The sequence below is a fragment of the Nicotiana tomentosiformis genome, chromosome 5 (assembly GCF_000390325.3).
Source record: "Nicotiana tomentosiformis chromosome 5, ASM39032v3, whole genome shotgun sequence".
Classification (NCBI taxonomy): domain Eukaryota; kingdom Viridiplantae; phylum Streptophyta; class Magnoliopsida; order Solanales; family Solanaceae; genus Nicotiana; species Nicotiana tomentosiformis.
The window spans coordinates 91,653,502-91,676,737 of NC_090816.1; the positions used below are offsets into that span (position 1 = coordinate 91,653,502).

Below are 23,236 nucleotides of genomic sequence, written 5' to 3' on the forward strand. Positions count from 1 at the left end.
TCTCTCGCATATAACCTTCTCTCATGTTTTTCCTGATCCCTTCTTCTTCCTTTCTTAGCACAAAAACGATCACTCTACTTCACTTCTCCCTGTCCTAGCCATCCTTAACAGAAATGAGGTTTTAGTTCCATGATCTATGGCACCAGCATATTTCGTGGTAACAAAAATGTATTACTCTGATATCTTCTCTCCCCAACATGCCAACCAAATAAATTCTTTGTCATGCTGATGCCACCTTACCTTCAGTGTCTATTTTTCTAGCCTTGTCCTACCTCCAATTGCACCAGTTTCCCTCTCCACCACCGCCATGGCAATTTTTTAATTTTTTTCTGCTATCTTCATTTTCTGATATTTTCCGTTCCCCCATTCGTTGTAATTTCTTTTCTTTACATTTTATTTTTAGATATTTTTATCCTCTGGTTTGCTTTGAATCACTAAGTTATTTTTTCTTTATCTTTTTATTTTTCATTTTGCTGAATTCGCATGCCTAATATAACCAATGGCTTTATCATAAATAAAAAAAACGATGTTTATAACTAATTTTTAATAGGTACATATTATTGGTGTCAAAAGAACAGCACTAAGAGAGTGCTGTCATTACATCCAAAAAAGGAACGGAAAAAACAAAAGAAAGGAACCCCTCCACTGTCAATATAAAAGCTTCTATAAGCTGTAACAAAAGTTCATCACTAACCAATTCCATTTTACAGCAAAAGGTTAGCACCATAATGCAATCAGATTTAACTTTAACAATAGAGCTCTCTTGTCCTCATTACATCTTCTATTTCTCTTTCCAAATAAGCCATACCGTATACAGGCAGGTATGGTATCCCAAGTCTTCTTCAGGTTCTTGGATAGCCCTTTTCTGTTCGAGGCTTCCAGCATGAAAGAAGTTCAGCAGCTCTTTTTCCATAGCCCACTTTGACTCCAAAAGTTAAGGCACATCTGCCAAATCTGTGTAGATATAGAGCAATGTAGGAAAAGATGGTTAACTGATTCTGCCTCTATTCCGCACATGTAGCATCTATTGACTAGCTGTATCCCTCTCCTTTGTAGATTGTCTTTAGTCAGCCATGCTTCTTCCGTGACCAACCACATAAAACACATGACTTTTGTCGGTGCCTTACTTTTCAAAATTCTCATCCATGGGCCAAAGTAAGCTGATTAGCATCTTGTAGCATGAATTGACAGTGAGTGAACCATTGCCCTGCCCTCTCCAGATTAACTGATCAGTATTGTTGTCAAAACCAGAAAATGAAGATAAAAGATTGAAAATTTTGTAATATTTCTAACTTCCCAGCCATTAGGATTTCTTCTAGAGAGAATGTTCCAACTATTACCCTCCCTGCTTTGTGCTAAAGTAAGTTTGGTATCTTAAGCTAGATCGTAAAGCATAGGAAATAGATCTCTAAGAGGTGAATGTCCAAGCCAATTGCCAAGGCCATAAAGATACTTTTCTTCCATGGCCAACTCTGATTGCAGTAGTCTGAGAAAAGGATAGCCAAAGAGCTCTAATGTTTCTCCAAACACTCACTCAATGAGGTGGGGACCCATCTTTGAAACCCATTCATTCATTTGACATACTTCACAGTGAAGACCTTTCTCCATGAAGTGTTGTCTTCATCATTAAATCTCCAACACCATTTCATCATTGCATTTTTAGATTCTTGATACCCAAACCTCCTCCTTTTTTGTGTGGTGACAGAGTTCTATTTGACATCTTCTCGAACTTGTCCATTCTCTTTTCTACTTTAATAGGCATTGGAAAACAAAGACGTAACATATGCCGGCATTGCGTCCAATACACTAGTAACTAGAATCAAGCGACCCCCAAGAGAAAAGTATTGTTTCTTCCAATTGGATAGTCTCTTTTCATATTTTTCAATCACATCTTGCCATATAGAATCAGCTTTGTGTTTTGCCCCTAAAGGCAATCCAAGATATACTGTTGGGAGACTTTCTGTGTGACGGCAAAGAATAGCTGCCAGGTTGTGCAATTGTACTACTGAATTGACTGCATTTAGCCTGCTTTTTGCCCAACTGACATGATGCCCTGCAAATAGCCTCAAGACATTAAAAATCAATCTCAGATACCTTAGTTGTCTCACTTCTTGTTCGCCAAAATTGAGTGTATCCTCAGCATATAGAAGATGTGTTGGAGAGATCTCTTTGCTGTCCTCTACTCATCTTAAAGCCCTTGATCCAGCCTTCATTTACTGCAAAAATCATCATTCCACCGAGACCTTCCATCACCAACAGGAATTGGATTGGAGATTAGGTCTCCTTGCCTCAACCCTCTTTGCGTAGCAAAGAATCCTTGTGGGGTGCCATTAATAGGAATAGAGAGTCGAACTGTAGTGATGCAATGCTAAATCCAATTTTTGCTACTTCTGAAAAAGCCCAAATCTGTAAGAACATTGAGAAGGAAGCCCCAATTAACATGATCCTATGCCTTTGCAATATCAAGTTTGCACATTATGCTTGGTTTCCTATCCCTTAGAGCGAAGACGGTCTTTTGCAATTAAAGCTGCATCCATAATTTGCCTCCCTTTCAAGAAAGACATCTGTATGTTGGAAATCAGCTTTGGCATAACTCTCACTCTAATCTTTTTGTGAGAAACTTAGTAACAATCTTGCAGAAACTTCCAATAACCCAATAGGCCTAAGGTCCTTCACTTCCCTGGCTGCTTTTTTCATAGGAATCAAAGCTATGTAGCATTAAAACTCTTCTCAAAATCTCTCCGGTTGTTCGGAGTAGTCAATAGCTTTCATAAAGTCTTCTTTTACACTTCTGGAAGAAGCCCATTGTTCACTTACAACCAATCCAATTTAAAGGGGTAGCAACTTGGCCTTAGTATGTCCACTTACCGAAGACCCATTACAATTTATACTGAGGGAATTAAAAAAATTCTTGGATACTAAGCTGACTAATTATTACTCTCCCCGTCATATTTTATGTGAAGGTGTTTGGCTAGGCACGGAATTTAAGAATTAAAGAAGACTTTTGACATGTAAACCAAATATATACAAAGTACCAAAATAATCCTTTTAAATGAATGGTAGTGTCGTGTTGTGCTGGTGATAAGGCCCCCGGGCCTGATGGTTTCTCCTTGGCTTTCTTTCAGCTCTTTTGGGACACCATCAAGGGGGAGTTGATGGAAGCCATTGAATATTTCCATGCGAATGGTGTTTTCGAGAGAAGTATCAATGCTTCCTTTATTACTATTGTGCCTAAGAAAGAAGGTGCATCTTGTATCAGAGACTACAAGAGACTACAGGCCTATTAGTCTAGTGGGGAGCATTTACAAGATTATTTCTAAAGTGCTTTCCAACAAACTTAAGAAGGTTCTTGACATGACTGTTTCATCCTCCCAGAATGTGTTTGTGGAAGGTAGGCAGATCATGGATGCTGCCTTGGTGGCAAATGAACTTGTAGACTCCAGAAGGAAAAATAGAGAACCCGGCTTACTTTGCAAGTTAGATCTTGAGAAGGCTTTCGACCATGTCAATTGAAAGTTCCTGAACTTCATTATGATGCGAATGGGGTTTGGGGAAAGATGGAGGGGATGGATAAAGTTCTGCATTTCCTCAGTCAGATTCTCTGTCCTGGTTAATGGTAGCCAGTGTGGTTTCTTTGGCAGCTCCATAGGTCTCAGGCAAGGTGACCCCCTATCCTCCATGTTATTAATTCTAGTGATGGATGCTCTGAGCAAATAGATCGTGCGGCAGGTGGAGGTTTCATGAGAGGATTCTCAGCTCCGATTGGGGTGCTCAGTGCCCGAAGAGTCTCACATTTGCTTTTTGCGGATGACACACTGATTTTCTGTGATGTCGATATGGATCAGTTGACCTACCTGAAGCAGGTCCTGCAGTGGTTTCAGTTAGTATCAGGACTCAAAATCAACATCGGCAAGTGTGAGATTTTCCCGGTAGGTGAGGTTACTAATATTGATGCCTTGTCTGGTGTTCTCAGATGCAAGGTGGGCTCCCTTCCCACTAACCTAGGTCTCCCTTTCGGCGCTTCATATAAGGATACTACGGTTTGGAATCCAGTGATCGAGCGAGTTGAAAAAAGATTAGCAGGGTGGCAGAAACGGTATTTGTCAAAAGGAAGTAAGGAAGTGCTTATCAAAAGCACTTTATCGAGTATGTCCACCTATTACTTATCCCTGTTGCAAGCACCGGTGAACATCACAGAAAAACTGGAGCGACTTCAAAGGAACTTTCTGTGGGATGCGGCGTATGGAATTAGAAAGTTTCATCTAGTGAATTGGCAGACAGTCACTTCCCCAAAGAAGTGGGGTGGACTTGGAGTGAAAGATCTTAGGGTATTTAACAGAGCTTTAATGGGAAAGTGGTTGTGGAGATTCGGGGTAGAAGAGCATGCTCTATGTAGGGAGGTCATAATAGAAAAGTACGATTCAACGGGAGGGGATTGGAGGACCAAGGCGATCACAACACCTTTCGGGTGTGGCATGTGGAGGAGTATCATGAAGAATTGGGAAGCATTCAGTGGCAACATCACTTACAGGGTGGGAGATGGAAGGAGAGTCAGCTTTTGGAATCATAGGTGGTGTGGAGAGAATACTCCGAGGGTCTCCTTCCTCCACGTCTTCAGAGTTTCAAACCAGAAGGAACTGATGGTCCAACAGATTCGCAAGGAGCATGAAGGGGGGTAGAATGGGACCTCTCATTCAGGAGGAACATGCAAGATTGGGAGATTGCGGAGCTTCAAGTCTTGTTGGCACTGCTATACGGGCAAGACATGCTCCAGCCATCCTGTGACTCTTGGAGATGGGACTTGCGTGGCGATGGTTTGTTCACCGTAAAGTCCTTTTACCAGAGTATGTTGGTGAGAGAGGAGACCAATTTTCCATACTCCTCGATCTGGATTCCTAGGGCGCCCACGAAGGTGTGCTTTTTTGCATGGCTAGCGGCAAGGGGAGTGATCTTAACTGCTGAAAATCTCCGAAATAGGGGAATTACACTTGTTAGTAGGTGCTACATGCGTAAAAGCTATGGGGAAGAAGTTGATCACCTTATGTTGCATTGCCCTGTGTCCTCTGCATTGTGGAGGTCAATCCTGAATCTTTTTGGTGTTCAATGGGTGATGCCAAGCACTGTAAAGGAAATGTTATATAGCTGGGGCGGTTTTCGTAGAAGAAGAAAGCAAAAGGCGTGTAAATTCGCCCCGTTAACTCTCATGTGGATAGTATGGGGGGAGAAAAATAGGAGAGCTTTTGAGGAGATTGAGTCTCCTTTTTCACATCTTAAGAATAGTCTTTTATCTTTGATCGCTTTTTGGTGCACTCATTTAGCCCCTACTTGTATAGAAGATTGGGCGTCTTTTGTAGAGAATCATGTTCTGATGTAAATTCTCTACGTCTTGGGTATACTTCGTGTACACGGGAGTTCTCTCCCTTTTGATTAATACAATTTACCTTATCAAAAAAAAAATGAATGGTAGAGAGAGTTCCACATGTCTTTTCATTTTTCCTCTCCTAGAAGAATAAACTTTCATATCAATTGGGTCCCAACAAATCATGTCATTAAGTGTAAAATAGGGATGCTAAACAGTTTCCAAAAAGAGAAAGTTGGCATTCTTTTTGTGAGACTAACAAGGAAAGTGTGTCGCATAAAGTGGGACATAGGGAGTATAAGCTAAAGAATATGGTTAGTGGAAATGCAATGGAAATGCTATAAATGGACCAGCTTTGTTTGGATTATCTCACCTCATTGAATTAGGTTTTCTTTTTGTTTCTGGTCTAATCAGTTTCATTAATCACAATAAGTGTTCAGATATCATAAAGAAAAGACAAATTTTGGAGCTATTACTTCCAAAAGAAAACTGATTATAAACAGTACACATAAATACTACTCTATATATTCAGAAACAATTTTCAAAATACAAGCCAACTAGGCTCTGTGCACTGGTACCATCGACTTAACATGAGAAAGCAACACAAGTACTACTGCTGATAAATTTATAATCCTTACCCGACTAAACTTGATGTCAGGAAGTTCACCCTTAAATTCAACTTCCCCTAAAGCAACTTCCAAATCCTGGTTAATTTTTTCAAAAAGAAGGTGATGTTAGTAGCCTATAGAGCTGATATCCATTTGAGCTTAAAGCAGTTGGCTTTAAAGATATGCATCGGATACTTTTATGCACCAGAACACCACAAGATTGAAAAGTAAAAAATGATATGCTAAGATATGTAGATAATACCATGGTGACAAGGCGTAAATTAGTCCCTGGCGTAACAACATCCATTTCAGTTAGATCAAGCACAAGAGATCCCCAATCACCATTTACAATGTGCACAATGGATGCAAGCATAGCATACTGATGCTTCCTTTTCATCCGACAAAGCAAGCCAAAATCAAGAAACCTACAACAAGGGAGAGTTCGATGGGAGCAATAAGTACAACATTCCAACTTCTTTGCGTCTAATAGAAAATTGATTATTTCAGCAGAAACCATAAAGATACCCTATTTGTGCTGATGATGTGTATCTTAAATTTCCAGGATGTGGATCAGCATGTATTAACCCAGTGTCAAGGAGTTGAATTAGTGATGCCTGCACTCCTTTGTTAACCTAGAGCAGTAGTTGATAGAGAAGAATCTATCAGCATGAAAGGATCAACGATATTAGAATGATGCATCTCACATCATGCCATGCAAAAGAAGATAGTTCCTTAACCTTTCAAGATAACTACTCAAGTCTACTTTCCATTTTCTTTTCCAGATTGGAAGAGGAAAATCAAGCTGAAAGTGGGTACCTAACATAGCCACCTTAGATCATATAGATCTTGCCATAATTCATCAAGCACAAAGATGTACCATTTTGCTGACTCCTTTCTCTCTATTAATTACGAATTCCCACAGCTTTATCTAAAGATCGTTAAAATTCTTGATCTATATAACATGTTGACCTTGAATTAAGCACCTTAGTAAATGTTTAAATAGCTATACAATAAGGATAATAATGTCCTGTTCTCAATGAAGTAAAGAATGATTAAAGAACAAAACTAAATGCACCAGATCAAGCAGACGGCGTTTAGCTTCACTTTGGCGCCCCTCTCCTTGTGTTGATTGATGAACAACAGAATCCTCGGTGGATATCATCATCAAATCAGTTGGACTCTCACCAACCAACCATTCCATAGTCAAAACTCTCTTTCCACTTAGACCTTGATAAACATTTGGAACACGGATGAAAGAATATCTAGAATGAACTTCCTGCAGTAGATGTTTGACAAGAGATAGTGAAAGACAGTAACTAGAGCATATACTCAGTTACTCATTGAAAAGGAACCAAAAAAAAAAAATGGAGGAAAGAGTCTCATAGCTAGAGCATATTCTCAGTTACTCATTGAAAAGGAAAAGAACATACGTAGAAAAGAGTCTCATCTATGATCCAGAAGAAAAGGATTAAACTCTCAAAAGACAAAATTGTATGTGTAACCAAGCAATTTAGGTTGGAGCACCATAATTTCATGGCAAAACTGTATGCGCTTGTTGGATAATCACTTCAAATAAATTCCAACTTCAACATGCGCCCAAAATCAACTAAATACACCCTCCGTTCCAGTTTATGTGAACCTATTTCCTTTTTGGTCAGTTCCAAAAAGAATGACCCCTTTCTAAATTTGGAAACAATTTTACTTAAACTTACAATTCTACCCTTAATGAAAAGCTTTTATAACCACACAAATAGTCTGGCCCCTTTTTGACTTGTTTAGGACCACAAATTCCAAAAGTCTTCATTTTTTTAAAACTTCGTGCCCAGTCAAACAGGTTCACATAAATTGGAACAGAGGGAGTAAGTAACAAGGAAGCAAGGTCCTGGTTAGTATCTTACTTCAGTGCATCAGAATGGCACATTGCTTCTTTTATATGAGGAGCAGATCAATTTCAGACATGCTTGTCTTTGTCACAACAGCAATCACCGCATTGAATAAAGGAAAGTTGAGATATCATCTTAAATTTGAAGGCATTACATCAACCAACAGTGAAAAAGTTATGTGAAGCTTATAAATCTTGCAGACACCACCAAAGACCACTATCATGGTTTAACATCTAAATCCATCAAAAGCATCTGCAATTAGCTAGTAGGACCTTCATTTGTGCTTTTACAGCTGCTTTTGATTTTTATCTAACTGACTTCTCCCTATTTTCTTCTTATTTTTCTTCCTTTTTCCTTCGTTTTTTCATTTCATTTTTTTTGCTTATGAAAGGGAGGAGGAGGTTGTACAAAAACCGATCAAATACCTTAAACTCCAAAGCATTTTCAGCTTCCGAGGTGTAATCTAACTCCCCAACCAACCCTTTTCCGAGCTCGTCTGCATATAGACGAAGATCATTTTTCCTTTTGGCTATCTTCCGCACGAGTCCAAGCTGAAGCAATTAATTGCTAGGTTAGTCTTGAATTCAATGATTATACGGGAAAAAAATCTGGCACAGGTAATTTAGATACGAACCGCAACACGAAGAATATATACATCCCGAACTACTACATGGTGCAAGTCCGGTCGCTGAACTTTCACTGCCACACTTGAACCATCAAGTGTACTCCCTTTATACACCTATACCGTATAAAGACAATATTATGAATAAACAATTTTGTGATATTAAGCATATCAATGACACTTCTCATATCTTCAATACTACGTAAAAGGGTGCACAGTGAAATATCCTACAATTACAAATATTAAAACCATCTACAAAACAGAGATAAAAAAGCCACCTGACCAAATGAAGCTGCAGCAACAGGTTCTTCAGAGATGTAGCTAAAATATGTCGTAACAGGAGAACCCAAATCTTCCTCAATGATCTTCATGGCCACATCCCTGGGGAAAGGTGGAATTCGATCGTGGAGCTCAGACAGTGCCTGCAATCACCATTCAAAGCAAAGATGAAAATAGAACATGATCTATCTTTATATGTTTCATGTTTACAAAGAACATGGATACAGAACTCTAAGTGGCACGTGTGGCACTGTATAATCTTGTCGCACAACAATTCTGCTTTCCATGGAAAACCTAATCAGGAAAAAGCAAACTGTAACAAAGAACCCCACTGACCTAAATAACTTGAAAGCAGGAAGCACTCTGCTCCTGGGGTGGTGGAATTGTGACCCCACAAGCTTTTCATTATTTCGTCAGATTCTAGTTCAAATAGAAATAACATGTAAGCATAGCAGGATTTCTTTTTTTATTTTTATAAAGTGGCATAGCTCTGGAATTGGCACAATAAACAGCAAGAAGAAATAGACCTGCTCACTCATGTTAAAACAATCTACTTAATGGACCATTAGGATCAAGGAATTTATGTTGAGAACCAGCTAGCGCTACTGTCGGTCCTCTGTTCAGGTTTCTACTTAGGGAAAAGGTCCAAATTGCCCTTGTACTTCGCAAAAAGGTCTATATTTACCCTCCGTCAGAAGTTGAGGTCAATCATACCCTCACCGTTATACTTTTGGCTAAAATGCCCTTACTTACTAACGGACAACTATTAAAGTCTAATTAGTTTTTAAATGATTGTCATGTGTCAGCTTAATTTTAACCCAACCATATTAGCCACATTTACCACCACCCCTCCCCTTCATTTTGTTGTTTGTGTACCCACCCCCAAGAGAAGGCAAGCTTTACCCACAGATCAATCAACAGCTATGCACTTTTTGAACCTAGACACACTCATTCTTCAAACCCAAATCTCCCTTCTTATCAATTCTCTTAACTTCTTCTTTACTTGCCCAAAATCTCCTCGTTTTTCTCTGAATATCTATATGTACTCTCTTCACCTACTCTGCAATCTAAAAGTTCTTAGGAGAAAATTGCTCTTAAAATAGTAGAAACAACAATTGACGAGAAGCAAAACCACTAAAATGTTAACATATAGGAACAAAGAGAAAGAGATAAAGACCCATCCTTATGGTTTAAGCATTTAGAATAGATGACCACAAGTAATTTTAAACAATGAAGAATTATGTAGCCATGGAGGAACGAAGAAGACAACAATATAACTAAAGCTACTGAGTCTATTTCGCAAGAAATCCAACTTGGCGTAGCATTTTCACACTGATTCGGCATGGCTCCTTGAACCCCATTGTTGTTACTGTTCATTTGGGCATTCATCCCCACTGATTTCGCGCTGTATTCTGTTCCTTTATTCTGATGGAACTTAGTTACGGTGATGAAGAGGGATTTTTTGGGGAGAGAGACTGAAGTGGTGTTGATGAAGGTGGTAGACCAGCAGTGAAGCAGTGGTTGTTTTGGTGTGAAGGTGGAGGGGAGTGGAGGAAGCTGGAAAAAAGGGAATAACTAAAATAGAGCAACGTGTCGGCCTCTACTGCTAATCAGCACAATCAGAGATAATTAAGACTCAAACAAAGGCCCGTTAATAAGGGCATTTTTAGCCCAAAAGTATACCACCGAGGGTATGTTTGACCCCAACTTCTAACGGAGGACAAATATAGACCTTTATGCAAAGTACAAGAGTATTTGACCTTTTCCCTTCTACTTTGTCCTTGATAAAGAAATGGACCTTGGGCTTAACTCAATCTCAAAAGTTAGCTCATGGGGTGAGTATTGACCAAACCATATAAAGAGACCACCCATCCCTTAAACAGCCCATGAGGGACTCTCTTCAACACTCCCTCGCATGCCCGGGACCATACATCTGGAGCGTGGATAATATAATACAGGCGTCCGACATCACAAAACGAGAATTGAAATGGGTCTTGCTCTGATACCATGATAAAGAAATGAACTTTGGACCTCATTCAACTCCAAAATCTAGCTCATGAGGTGAGAATTGTCCAAGCCATATAAAGAGAACAACTATCCCTTAAACAGTCGATGTGGGATTCTTGGTATCAGCCAGGCTGATAGCTTACTCGGCAAAAAGCCTTTTAGACATAAAACTTGGGTCTTGCCAAGTGTGAATTTAGCGAAAAAGGAACTAAAATTAATTTGAGAGAGGAGAAGTGAGAGCTTCTTCTTTTTTTATATTTTATATTAAACCGCCTTGTAGCTGCATGGGGTTTGGCTTAGACCCCAATCTCATAAATTAAAATCCAAAAAATAAATACACCAAGGAGGGGGACAAAACCTAACCTCCATGTGAATTGGGCATCCTATTATTCACCCAAAAAAAAACTTTATCTGATAATTCATGTGACCAGTTGTGTGCATTTGCACGATATGCTAAGCTAATATGTGAAACAATAAGAGTCAACACGAAAAACATCACTACTTATGTATGAGAAGCGAGAGCTAAGAGAGCACATTAGGAACCCTAGCAACTAAAAAATTTATCACTTAATATAGTTAATTTATATTTCACTTTAATTTTCATTTCACTATCCAGTCAATATAGTACCTTGTTACGTTGTGAGGGTTACGAATCAACACAAAAAACACTTCTAGTTTTCATTTTGTGCATGAGTAGTGGGGACGCAAACGGTATGTGGACAATGACGGTGAACTGTACAAGGGAGGCAGCGAGAAAGGTGTTAGGGGTCACGAAGGGTTACTCTGGCGGTCACATAGGCGATTGGTGGTGGAATGACGAGGTCAAGGGAAAAGTGGAAGCAAAGAAGGTGGCGTACATGAAGTTAATGGAGAGCACAGACGAGGAAAGGAGAGCGAACATAGAAAGTTATAAGAAAAATGAAGGAGGCGAAGTTAGCGGTCACGGAGGCTAAGACTGCAACATATGAATCTGTATGAAGAACTGGGGATAAAGGCGGGGACAAGAAGTTATCCCGACTAGCCAAGGCGAGAGAGAGGAAGGCTCGTGATCTGGACCAAGTGAGGTGCATCAAAGACGAGGAAGGCAGAGTGTTGATGGAAGAGCCTCAGATTAAGCGGAGATGGCAGACTTACTTTCATAAATTTCAAAATGAAGAGGGGGACACAAACAGTGTGCTAGGTGAATTGGGGCACTCCGAGAGTCATCGAGATTTTAGGTAATGTAGGCGCATTAAGGTTGAGGAGGTCGTGCGAGTTGTGCGTAAGATGAGCAGGGGCAGAGCGACCGGGCCAGACGAAATTTTGGTAGAATTTTGAAGGTATGTGGGTAGAGCAGGCTTGGAGTGGTTGACTGGGTTGTTTAAGGTTATTTTCAGGACGAAAAGGATGCCATATGAATGGAGATGGAGTACAATGATACCATTGTACAAGAACAAAGGTGATATCCAGAATTGTAACAATTATAGGGGTATCAAGTTACTAAGTCATACCATGAAAGTTTGGGAAAGGGTGGTGGAAGTGAGGGTGAGGAGGTCGGTGTCTATATCCGACAACTAGTTCGGGTTCATGCCTGGTAGTTCAACTACAGAAGTTATCCACCTTATTAGGAAGTTGGTGGACAGTACAGGATAGAAAGAAGAATTTGCACATGGTGTTTATTGACCTAGAGAAAGCGTATGACAAGGTCCCTAAGGAGGTTCTTTGGTGATGCCTAGAGGTAAAAGGTGTTCCGATAGCTTACATTAGGGTGATTAAGGACATGTATGATGGAGCTAAGATTCCGGTTAGGACAGTAGGTGGTGACTCGGAGCATTTTCCGGTTGTTATAGGGTTACGCTAAGGATCTGCGCTCAGCCAGTTCTTATTTGCCCTGGCGATGGACACACTGACAAACCATATTTAAGGGGAGGTGCCATGGTGTATGTTATTCGCTCTGATTGATGAGACACGACGCGGCATTAATGAAAGGTTGAAGGTTTGGAGACAAACCCATGAGTCTGAAGGTTTTAAGTTGAGCACGACTCAGATAGAATACTTGAAGCGCAAGTTCAGCAACGTGTCTGAGGAAGCGGACATGGACATGAGGCTTGACTCACAAATCATCATCAGAGAGGAAGTTTCAAATACCTTGGGTCAATTATCCAGGGGATAGGGAGATTGACGAGGATGTAACCCGCCGTATATGGGTGGGGTGGATGAAATGGAGGTTAGCATCTGGCGTCTTGTGTGACAAGAATGTGCCATCGAAACTTAAAGATAAGTTCTATAGAGCGGTGGTTAGACCGGCCATGTTGTATGGAGTAGAGTGTTGGTCAGTCAAGAATTCTCATATCTAGAAAATGAAAGTATTAGAAATGAGTATGTTGAGATGGATGTGCAGGCACACCAGGCTGGATAAGATTAGGAATGAAGATATTCGGGTGAAGGTGGGCGTGGCTTCCATGGAAGACAAGATGCGGGAAGCGAGGCTTAGATAGTTCGAACACGTGTGGAGAAGAAGCCTAGATGCCCTGGTAATGAGTTGTGAGCGGTTGGCTTTGGCGGGTATGAGAAGAGGCAGAGGACGGCCTAAGAAGTATTGGGGAGAGGTGATCAGGCAGGGCATGGCGCGGCTTCAGATTTCCGATTTCCGATGACATGGCCCTTGATAGGAAGATGTGGAGGTCGAGCATTAGTGTTGAAGGTTAGGAGGTAGTTGAGCGTTTTTCTACTTCGTACTAGGTTTGAGGATAGTCTGTTAGTGTTTTGTCTTTAGACTGCTAGTGGTTCATGTTGTGTCCATACTATTTTTTCGTTTTCATAGTACCGTGCCATTGTTACTAGTTATTGTTATTGCTTTTCCATCTATTTTCTGGTTCTTACATTGCTGGTATTATCTTTTTGGCTTCAGTTGTGTTACTGAGCTACTGTCTCTTTTCGTCTTCTCGAACCGAGGGTCTATCGGAAACAGCCTCTTTACTCCTCTGGGGTAGGGGCAAGGTCTGCGTACACAATACCCTTCCTAGACCCACTTGTGGGATTATATTGGTAGTTGGTGGTGGTGGTGGTGGTGGTGTGAGGGTTACGAAAGAAGGAAAAATGTATCAAAAGTCTTCTATTTTCAATTTTGCCTTTAAGTGTTTTAATCTCTAAGGGGTCGTTTGGTTGGTGGGATAGGATACACAAGGATATCTTATGGGTTGGGATATCCCATGGGATTAGCTATCTCACTATCTACATGGGATAGTTAATCCACCATTTTGGCACAAAATGGTTCCCGGGACTAATAAATACCCATAACCAAATGCGGGATAAAATAACCCTGCATTTTATATCGGGATTGTTATCCCTTATCCTACCAACTAAACAATCCCTAACCGTAACAAAGTACTATATCGATTGGATAGCGAAACAAAAATTAAATTGAAATATAAATTAGGTGATAAAAAAAATTAGTTGCTAGGGTTTCTAAATTGTGTTCACTTAGCTTCTCATACAAAAGTGATGTTTTTTTATGTTGGCTCTTATTGTTTCACATATTACAGAGAAGAGTCCTCTCTAACATAGCATTATCATACAAATGCACACAACTGGTCACACTGATTATCAGATGCAAATTTTTTTGGGTGAATTTGGGGATGTCTAATTCACATGGAGATTAGGTTTTGTCCCCCTCTATGGTGTATTTACTTTTTGGATTTTAATTTATGAGGTAGGGGTCTACGCCAAATCCCCCCCCCAACTACAAGGCGGCTTAATATAAAATTTAAAAAAAGAAGTTTCACTTCTCTTTTCTCAAAAATAATTCTAGTTCTTTCTCGCCAGATTCACACTTGGCAAGACCCAAGTTTTTGGTCTAAAAGGCCTTCAGTTTAGCGAGCTTATAGTCGCAAGCATTGATGCATTGAAAGAAAATGACCTCGGACTAAAGAAAAATGTGGTGACACATGTAATCATCTTACAGTGTAATCACCATTATCTTCTATTATTAATGTTAACTTGCATTGCACCTCTTTAGCTGTATCAAATTAACTTCAGCAATAGTAGAGAAGTGCACATGAAATTTGAAGTGACTTGGTTCGTGCATGATATGACGTTTTTCAACTTAACTAGTATGTTCTCGGTTTAACTTAAAACTGAGTATAATAAACTGGATATACCCATTATTCTACAGATTCTACTCTAAGAAATTTTACCAAAGTAAAAGCAAAAGATGCACCTTTAGTTCATATTGATACTTGCCTTTTTTCGGAAGAATCGGAACCAACTTCCAGACATTTTTTTTTCTGGAATTGACTTTCAATCAATTACATTAAGGGGTCGTTTGGTTCCAATATGGGATATCCATGGATTAATAATCTCAGGATTATAATTATCCGACATCCAATGTGAATTAGGGGTGTTCAAAACCGAACTGAAACCGAAAACCGATCCGAAACCGAAGCTTAATGGCTTATTGGTATCGGGTTAACGATTTAACGAACGGGGAACGGATTGAAATTTTTTTATTAACAGCTTATCGGTTTGGGGGCGGATTATTCAATTTTCTTAACGGATAATCTGTTAACCCGTTAAGAATATATATATATATATATATATAAAATTTATTTTTATCCATATTATTGAACTCGTTTACTGCTGCTCTCTAAACTTTAGAAGAAAGATTCAATTATTTATTACCAGCGTGGGAGGTTTCATAATAAACAATAGTAATACACGAATAAATAAAAAAGCAATATAAGCACGAACCAACAACTGCTTAATAATTTGAATGTTTTGCAGGATGGCAACTAGCTTCTTGTTAGCATTGCTAGCAATGTTGACTACTATTACGGCTCAAAAAGAACTGATTGTCAACATAACCATAGTTCACAGTGCCACTGCACAATACATTAAGCAACAGAGAGTAAAGAGAATCACATGCAGACTTCTATGAGTACTAAGTATTTATTTATTTATGAGACAACAAACAGTGTGCCTCGATGGAAGCCCGCCAGCATATCATCTTGATAGAGGATATGGTAGCGGACTTCGCATCTGGATTATCGAATTGGTTAAGTTCAATCTTAACCAAGTTGTGTTTTTGTTTTTTAACAGTTTGTCATCTTCTTAAACAGTAAGAAATTTGTTCAAATGATACTGTTGATGTATTCTGTTGTGCACTTCTCAATCCCTTACCATCCACTTGAATGTAGTATGAGAAGATAAAAGAAGTATTTGATATCCAGTATTTGATTCTAGTAATATGGCCTCATGGTGTAATTTAGTTGATATATATGTATGAGAAATATTGACTATATTGTTGTCTCGGGGATGTACTCCCCAACACTGTGTTGAAGTATGTTAAGTTTCAATCAACTGAAACTAAACCGATAACCGCCCGATAATAGCTAAACCGATACCAATCCGCCCGATATCTTATCGGGTGGCTAGCAGATTAATACATTTAAAAACCGATAACCGATAAGCCAAACCGTTAAGAGTAAATAACCGCCCTATAAGCAGCCCTAATGTGAATAGCTAATACCAAGTTTTTAATACAAAACTTCTACAGGTATTAGCTAATACCTATAACCAAATATGGGATAAATGTAATCCCAAATATTATCCCGGGATTAGTATCCCTATCCTGATAGCCAAATGACCCCTAATAGACTAGTCTAACTATCCTCCCACATGTAGATGGTAACTGGTAAACCCCACCCTATTACCCAGAAGTTGAACAGTGGCTATTCCATACTTTTGCTCCCTTGGCGACCGAAACCCCCAACCTTATGGTTTGAGAAGGGTCCATATCACTAGGCTATTCTCATGTCCACATGTATGAATTCTCTTGATCCCCAAATTTTTCTTACAGATTATTGTACCTTTTATAGATTTTAATACTTAAAAATATCAGATCATCGGTGATGTTAATCCAATTGGATTATACAGATGGAGATTACATATAACACTACTCAACGGGGAAGAAAAAGCACAACCAACAAATCCTATACATTACTTGTAGAAAATAATGCATATCAACTATGAAGTTTGACAAAATAACATTGGTGAAAAGAGTAGTATAAAGGACGTATGTGTGAAAACTAACCTTTGAAATATCAGCACCAATTATGTCGGGCCTTGTTGAGAGGGACTGACCAACTGCGCAACATGAAAAATAGCATTAAACTGGTATCTGTTGATTAGAAACGAAATACACTTAATATGCAATTCATCGAATGACTTCAAACCAGAAAAAGAGAATACAGCAATAGTTCATAGAGAGCACTGGACAATAACAACCGAAAATTAAGGTAGTCCTCAATACTTACTCTTGATAAAAGTAGGCCCAAGGTTTAGCATTGTTTCCTTTAAAACCTTCCCAAAAATGTAGTTTGAAGTTTCCTTCTCAACATCTTTACTTGAAGTGGGGAGAAGTCCTGATATTCTAATTTGGATTGCAGCCGAAGTGAAGGCAACAAATACCTTACAAAACATAAAGCCCCATAAGATTGCAATTTTACAGATTTACCTTGTTAACAGCTCTATTATGTAGAGGAATCAGATAAGGTAATAACAAATGTTTCACAGAGTCATGAGTTGCCTAAAACTAGACATAAGCCATGAGGTCAAAATCATGGTCTCTCTCTCAGTTTTACCATGATATTAGTAGCAAATATACAGTCATAAAACCTACACATGACAAGTGTTCCCCGTTTGACCTGATTCAGCATATACCAGTTCTTATTGTCAACTACAATTGAGTCACATAGTACATGTGTTACATATCTTCTAGTATAAACTCTAACTGATTAAGCCAAATGCAAATTGCTAGTCACTTTGTGGAGATTCAACTAAAAAAATATAAATTGCTCGAGCTAAAGTTAAAGTTAAAAATGGCTATTTAAATATTAAGACAATATTGGTTGAGCTAATATCAAGGAAGAGGGGTGTAATGAAGTGACACATTCAGCCCTATCACTACTCAAACTAATAGTAAGAAAGTGGAGACAATTGAATGGTAATGGATGATTAGTTATGAGAGACCATTGAAGTTTACTATAATGGGTTTAGAGTTTTATTGCTGGTAAAGATAACGACATCTCAGATGTGCATGCAGTAAAAGAAATAAGAAAAGAACTCACGGCTACAAGTTAATCATATGATATGAGGTATATACGTATTTGAGGTCTACACTTGAGAACAAGTCTAGGATAACTCCAGATAACCCTGGCCCAAAGACTAAACCAAAAGCAGTAACTTCCAATTGTTGCCAAATTGCTCCCACAAGGTTGCTGACAAATATCCTTCTAAATGAGAGAGGACTCGAGATGCGTGAAAATGTGTACCCAGGGTTCAGTTAGACGTAGGAAAAATGCAAACAGGTTGTTGACCATTAACCCAATTTGACTGATTGAACAGGAGAGATGAACCAAAGCCAAAATAATACTCTTAATTACCTCGAGCAGACGAAGAGCCACCACATGGGGTCTCAAATTGAAATATTCCGACACTTGTTCTGGATCATACGTTTCAGGAAGTGGCCTGGTCAATCGCTTTGATATGCAGTAGAAATAATTAAGATATGCCTCCAACGCTTCAATATCAGCCACAAACAAATCCATGCCAGATAGTTCTGCTAAAAGATGCCAAGCTTCAATGTCAAACATCGTTGAACAAGGATTGCATTAAGTTTATTTTACTGTCTAACAACCTGAAAATGGACATAAGTAATAAGCATTACCCCGGCACACCACACATAAAGCCATACACAAAAGACAATTAGCAATATATTCCTAGATCTTATCATAAAGAAACAAACTAGCTGCTGCGAGCCTGGTTTAACATACTTTATAAGGAGAAAGGCAAAATTTGACCTGGTCTTCCCATCGCCCTTCAATAGGGAAAGGATCCCCTCCTGTGGATTTTGCTCCATTACTCTTCAATGGAGTTATGGGCGTGTCACGTGCTTAAAATGGCTTTGAAAGATTCCAATCTTGCATTATAAACTCAATTTATTTTTTCTCTATTCGTTTAGAACTTGTTTCTTCTTTTCTTGTGCAGTAGCAATAAAATACAACTAGTTCTTTGTTTCTTTTCTTTCATTTATTATTTTTGTACTTGATTATTATTTTATTTTTTAATTACTTAGTGTATTAAGAAAATAATTTATTATTTAATTTGTCTAATATGTTAAGATACGTTTGTTTTAGTTAATGTACAGAATGCAAGATCCAAACCTTTAAAAGTTATTTTTAAGACATGCCACACATCCATTGAAGAGTGACTGAGAAAACTTCACTGTAGTGGATCATTTCCCTATGCTAACTTAAATTGGCCAATGGACCACAACAACTCGTGCTCAAATATTTTAGTTTTCGAGGCCAGTTTTCCGGTAAAAAGATTTAGTGGAATCAAGCAACTGTTGAAAAAATAGTCATCTTACTCTCTGACCTTAATTTTTTTGAGAAGGGGAAGAACTTAAACCTTTTCTCTGACCTTACATTTAATGATGAAAGAACTTGAGCCTTTTCTCAAAATAGAAACCCCTATGATGAGCTAACTTGGCGTAACGAATACACCCACCATATGGACTCATATATGATTTTACTCGTATCAATAAGTTTAAGTATGAGCTGTTCACAGTCGGTCAGTCCCCCCACCCCACCAAGGCCATAGAGAAAAAAATTTCTTTTGCTTTGAACTTCGTAAAACTCTCAACAATCTCCCACAGGCCATCAATTTTCTTTTGGTCAGCCCCCACCCCCCCACCCCACCCCCCAAACAAACCCACAGGCCATCAGTTGCTTGGCTACTGATGTACATACTTTTGTCACACTTTCTTAGTGCCATTTTAATACAATTATTACCAGTTTAAGGAAAAAGCCTCAACAATCTCATTTTTTTTATGGGTAATGAACTGTGTTGGGTGGGTGCAATGTCGATATGTGGGTTATAGAAATAAAAGAACAATTAATCGCCATGCACCACTAACTACATACAAAAACTTCCGTAGGAACACGACTTAGGTGATAGACAGAGTACAGTTAATGAACGTCTTTATCAGAATATTTTGCTTCTCGCTTCGGTCAATTAGCAATAATTTTTCTGTGGACTTCCGCAATCTGTTTCATGTAGCTTGGCAAGGAAATTTTGAGTCATGAGTCAAGTCTAAGGTCCTCCCACTTCTTTCAAGCGATATGCACCAAACAAACATAATAGAGACAGATTTGGTAGTTCCTTCTTCAATTTTCCTCTGCTATACTGGGACCCAAAAGAACAAAGGTCTTTAAAATTTACCATATAGCCATTTTACTCCCTCATTCCACAAAAATCTGAGATCAGCACTCTGCAATCCACTCACCGAATAGTAAAAGGTGATTGGAGTGTTTTCTTATTCCACTTTACCCCTGAAGGTAGTACTACTCCCCTGCCCAAAAAATAAAAATAAAGCATAAAAGCTTAAATAAAAGAGACATCAGGCTCTAATGGAATGCTGAGGGCATTCTCATGCACATTGTAATTGATAAAACTTCCTTGAAACCTAGAACGGACTACATGTTGATTGATTAGAGATTCCTAGCTTGATTGTAGGAGTAGATTGATTCTAGAATATTTTAATTGATTGTGTAATTGATTGTCTTTCCTTTTTGTCTTACAAAAAGATAGTTTTGGTGAGCCTCATTTGCTTCCCATGGGCGAAGAGTTTATTTATTTGCTATCCTCCTTACTTTACAACTCTTAGAGTCGCTCCATTAGTCAGTTTGTTAGTGTCATGATTATTCTTTCATTATTATGGTTCTGTGACTAGTATTGCACTTTCTTTCTATATTTTCGAGATGGATTTAACATTACTGTGTTGCAAATGGTTGATTAATAATGGTGGAGACCAGTTTTTGGTTAGGTGGTGTTTGTTGTGTTATTTAGCTGAAATAGGAAAATTTTGCTTTATTTTCTGGAAAAATATCGATAAGGCCTGCTTGGGAACACTAACTCCTCACGATCCTAAATTGGGTCGTGACAATTTAGATTGAAGAACCTTTCATCGATAACATGAACATCAATAATGTAAGCCAGCAAGCTTCTCCTCAAGAGCATCCAACTTAGATGTCAGGATATAATTCAGTCACAACTGGATTCAAACAAGAAACTTCATTAAGCAAATCAGTTGTCACCTCGTCAAAAGGATCATTGAATTCTTGAAGTGGTCAATCAATTTTTACAAAACACTTCAACATGATAATGATGTAAGACAATATAATCAACAGTTTTACGTCGTTAACTTCCAGAGTTAACATATGGCTCATCAAATTAGGTATAATGTCATACTTATACGTAATGCATATACCAAATCAATAAGCGCTTTCCATCCATCGTCCCGTAAAGTTTGCAATGTTCTCTTTGCTACTTGAAAAAGTAGCATGGTTTTTGCAATATCCCGCTCCTTTTGTAAGGAATTATTACAACATACTTATAACACTAAAATATCTTTCACCAAATGCAACATAAAAACAATCTCAAACGTTTGACAAGTTCATAGATATCTCGTTGTGTCAGCTCTTTCATCTATAAAATATGCATCAATAATAGAACCAAACATAAGAACAAAATTGCTAAAAGATTTAAAGTGAGATCTTCAATGAGTATCACCAGCTCTAGTAAGACCAAGTTCTTAATGCAACTCTTACTTGTTTTAACCTCACACATATCTATGTAATACTTCTTGAGTTCTTTCTCTTTGAAATTCTCGAAATTCATTCATATGTTTAAAAGAAGCTACTACATACTCAAAATGTTCGGAACATTAGTACGAGTTCCCCACACCGCAACAAGAGTTAGTTGAAGATGATGAGCAAAACAATGAACAGAATGGATCAATTTACTTCCTTTCCTAATCAATATTAGGGCCATTGATCTTACCTTGCATCAACATTGTCCACGCTCATAAGATAAACTCAAGGAATGTTGACCAAGTAAATCAATAACTGCTCTCTGTAGAGATAAAGCACTAGTATCGTGAATATGAACAATGTACTAGTATCGTGAATATGAACAATGTACTAGTCATCACAAATCTCACCCTATCAACATATCTTAAAACAATTGTCATTTGCTCTTTGGGTGACACATCAACTAATAAGGCAAAATAATGACCATATAATTATTCTATGATATCTATAATTGTTTCTATTTTATATGCAGTTACAATATCTTTTTGAATCATTGGAAAAGTCATCTGAAAATTTTTGGGAGCATGTTCTGATACATAAATATAAATGTTATCACACCTTTTCGCATACCATGAAAGAATCTCAAGGAACTTGGTCCCTGTTAAGTGACGATTTAAATTCATCATATGACGCTCGGCTAGGGGGCAGTCGAGCGTTTTTCCCTCTTTGTACTGGATAGTCTGATAGAGTTTTGTCTAGGACTGATAGTCGTTTATGTTGTATTCACACTATTTTTTATTTTGCATAGTATTGTGTAGTTGCTCTTTCACTTATTTGTTGTCTCTTACGACGTTGTTATTATTATTATTTTTATTTTTGGTTCTTTTGTTGTTATAGATCTATTCTTTTGTTCTTTTCTGATATTATTGTATTTTCTGTTGAACCAAGGGTCTCCCGAAAAAAGCCTCTCTACCCTTCCGGAGCAGGGGTAAGGTCTGCGTACACTCTACCCTCCCCAGACCTCACTAGTGGGATTTTTCTGGGTTGTGTTGTTGTTGTGACCCCGAAATGCCAATTTCTAACTCAAAAAAATCTTACTATATCAATTGAAGCAGTTAAGCGAACTCAATACACATGCTTAACTTGCCTCTCAAATGCAGATTGAGTAAATTGTTGTTGCCGCATTAGATCTTCACATTTCTTTACCTGAATATAAATGTTATTCGTACTTCCAAATAAGTTATTCAAAGCTAGTCTTTTTATGTCAACTCCTAAACACTATACTCGAAAATACACCACCTCCACCTTGATGAAAGTTATCGTCTTTAAATAAATAACAATTCAAACAATATGTCGCATCCTTGTTTACATTATATTCCAACCAATCATGATAATCATCATATCATTTAGGATTATTTAGGGTTAATCATCAAACCATTTAATATTAAAACGATGCATTTATCGAGGAAAATCTGTTTAAGAAAACTTATGATTCCGAGGTTAACAAGGACTTTTCTAAAGATATGCTTTTATAAATACATCATGAAGATTTAGATGATAGCTCAAGACTTGAGTTCTTTCAGTTTATCATCGTTGCCTGCTCGTCACCAATCGCCAATCATGGCAGCCAAGATAAGTTCCCTTCTCTCTTTTCTTTTTCTTTTTTCAGAAAGTCAAAGTACTATAGATCCTTTTTGTAGACTGTGATTGGGTTAGTTGTTTTTAGAAATGGAATTGGGTAAATATCGGGAAATAGATACTTGGATAATGGATATATGATTGAGTATTTGAATTGATTTTGTTCTCTATAATTGTCAAGGAAATAACAGCAGTGACGCTTCAGACAA

At 38.3% G+C, this 23,236-nt stretch overlaps 1 protein-coding gene across 3 annotated transcripts in view; it reads right to left on the reverse strand.

Annotated features, from left to right (window-relative positions):
• The window catches only part of LOC104097316 (uncharacterized), a 33,737-nt gene that overhangs the window by 6,344 nt on the left and 4,157 nt on the right, over positions 1-23,236 (reverse strand). The window contains exons 2-11 of one of the 3 annotated variants that reach the window (XM_070175093.1): positions 18,180-18,355; positions 17,052-17,205; positions 16,829-16,881; positions 8,751-8,894; positions 8,485-8,589; positions 8,276-8,401; positions 7,043-7,243; positions 6,493-6,599; positions 6,230-6,392; positions 5,998-6,063 (exon numbers count right to left, since the gene is read on the reverse strand). In XM_070175093.1, coding sequence (XP_070031194.1) covers positions 5,998-6,063; positions 6,230-6,392; positions 6,493-6,599; positions 7,043-7,243; positions 8,276-8,401; positions 8,485-8,589; positions 8,751-8,894; positions 16,829-16,881; positions 17,052-17,205; positions 18,180-18,355 — 1,295 coding nt within the window. Of the gene's footprint in view, positions 1-5,997; positions 6,064-6,229; positions 6,393-6,492; positions 6,600-7,042; positions 7,244-8,275; positions 8,402-8,484; positions 8,590-8,750; positions 8,895-16,828; positions 16,882-17,051; positions 17,206-18,179; positions 18,434-23,236 lie in introns of all 3 variants that reach the window. The other 2 variants (XM_070175092.1, XM_070175094.1) reach the window with 2 other exon arrangements.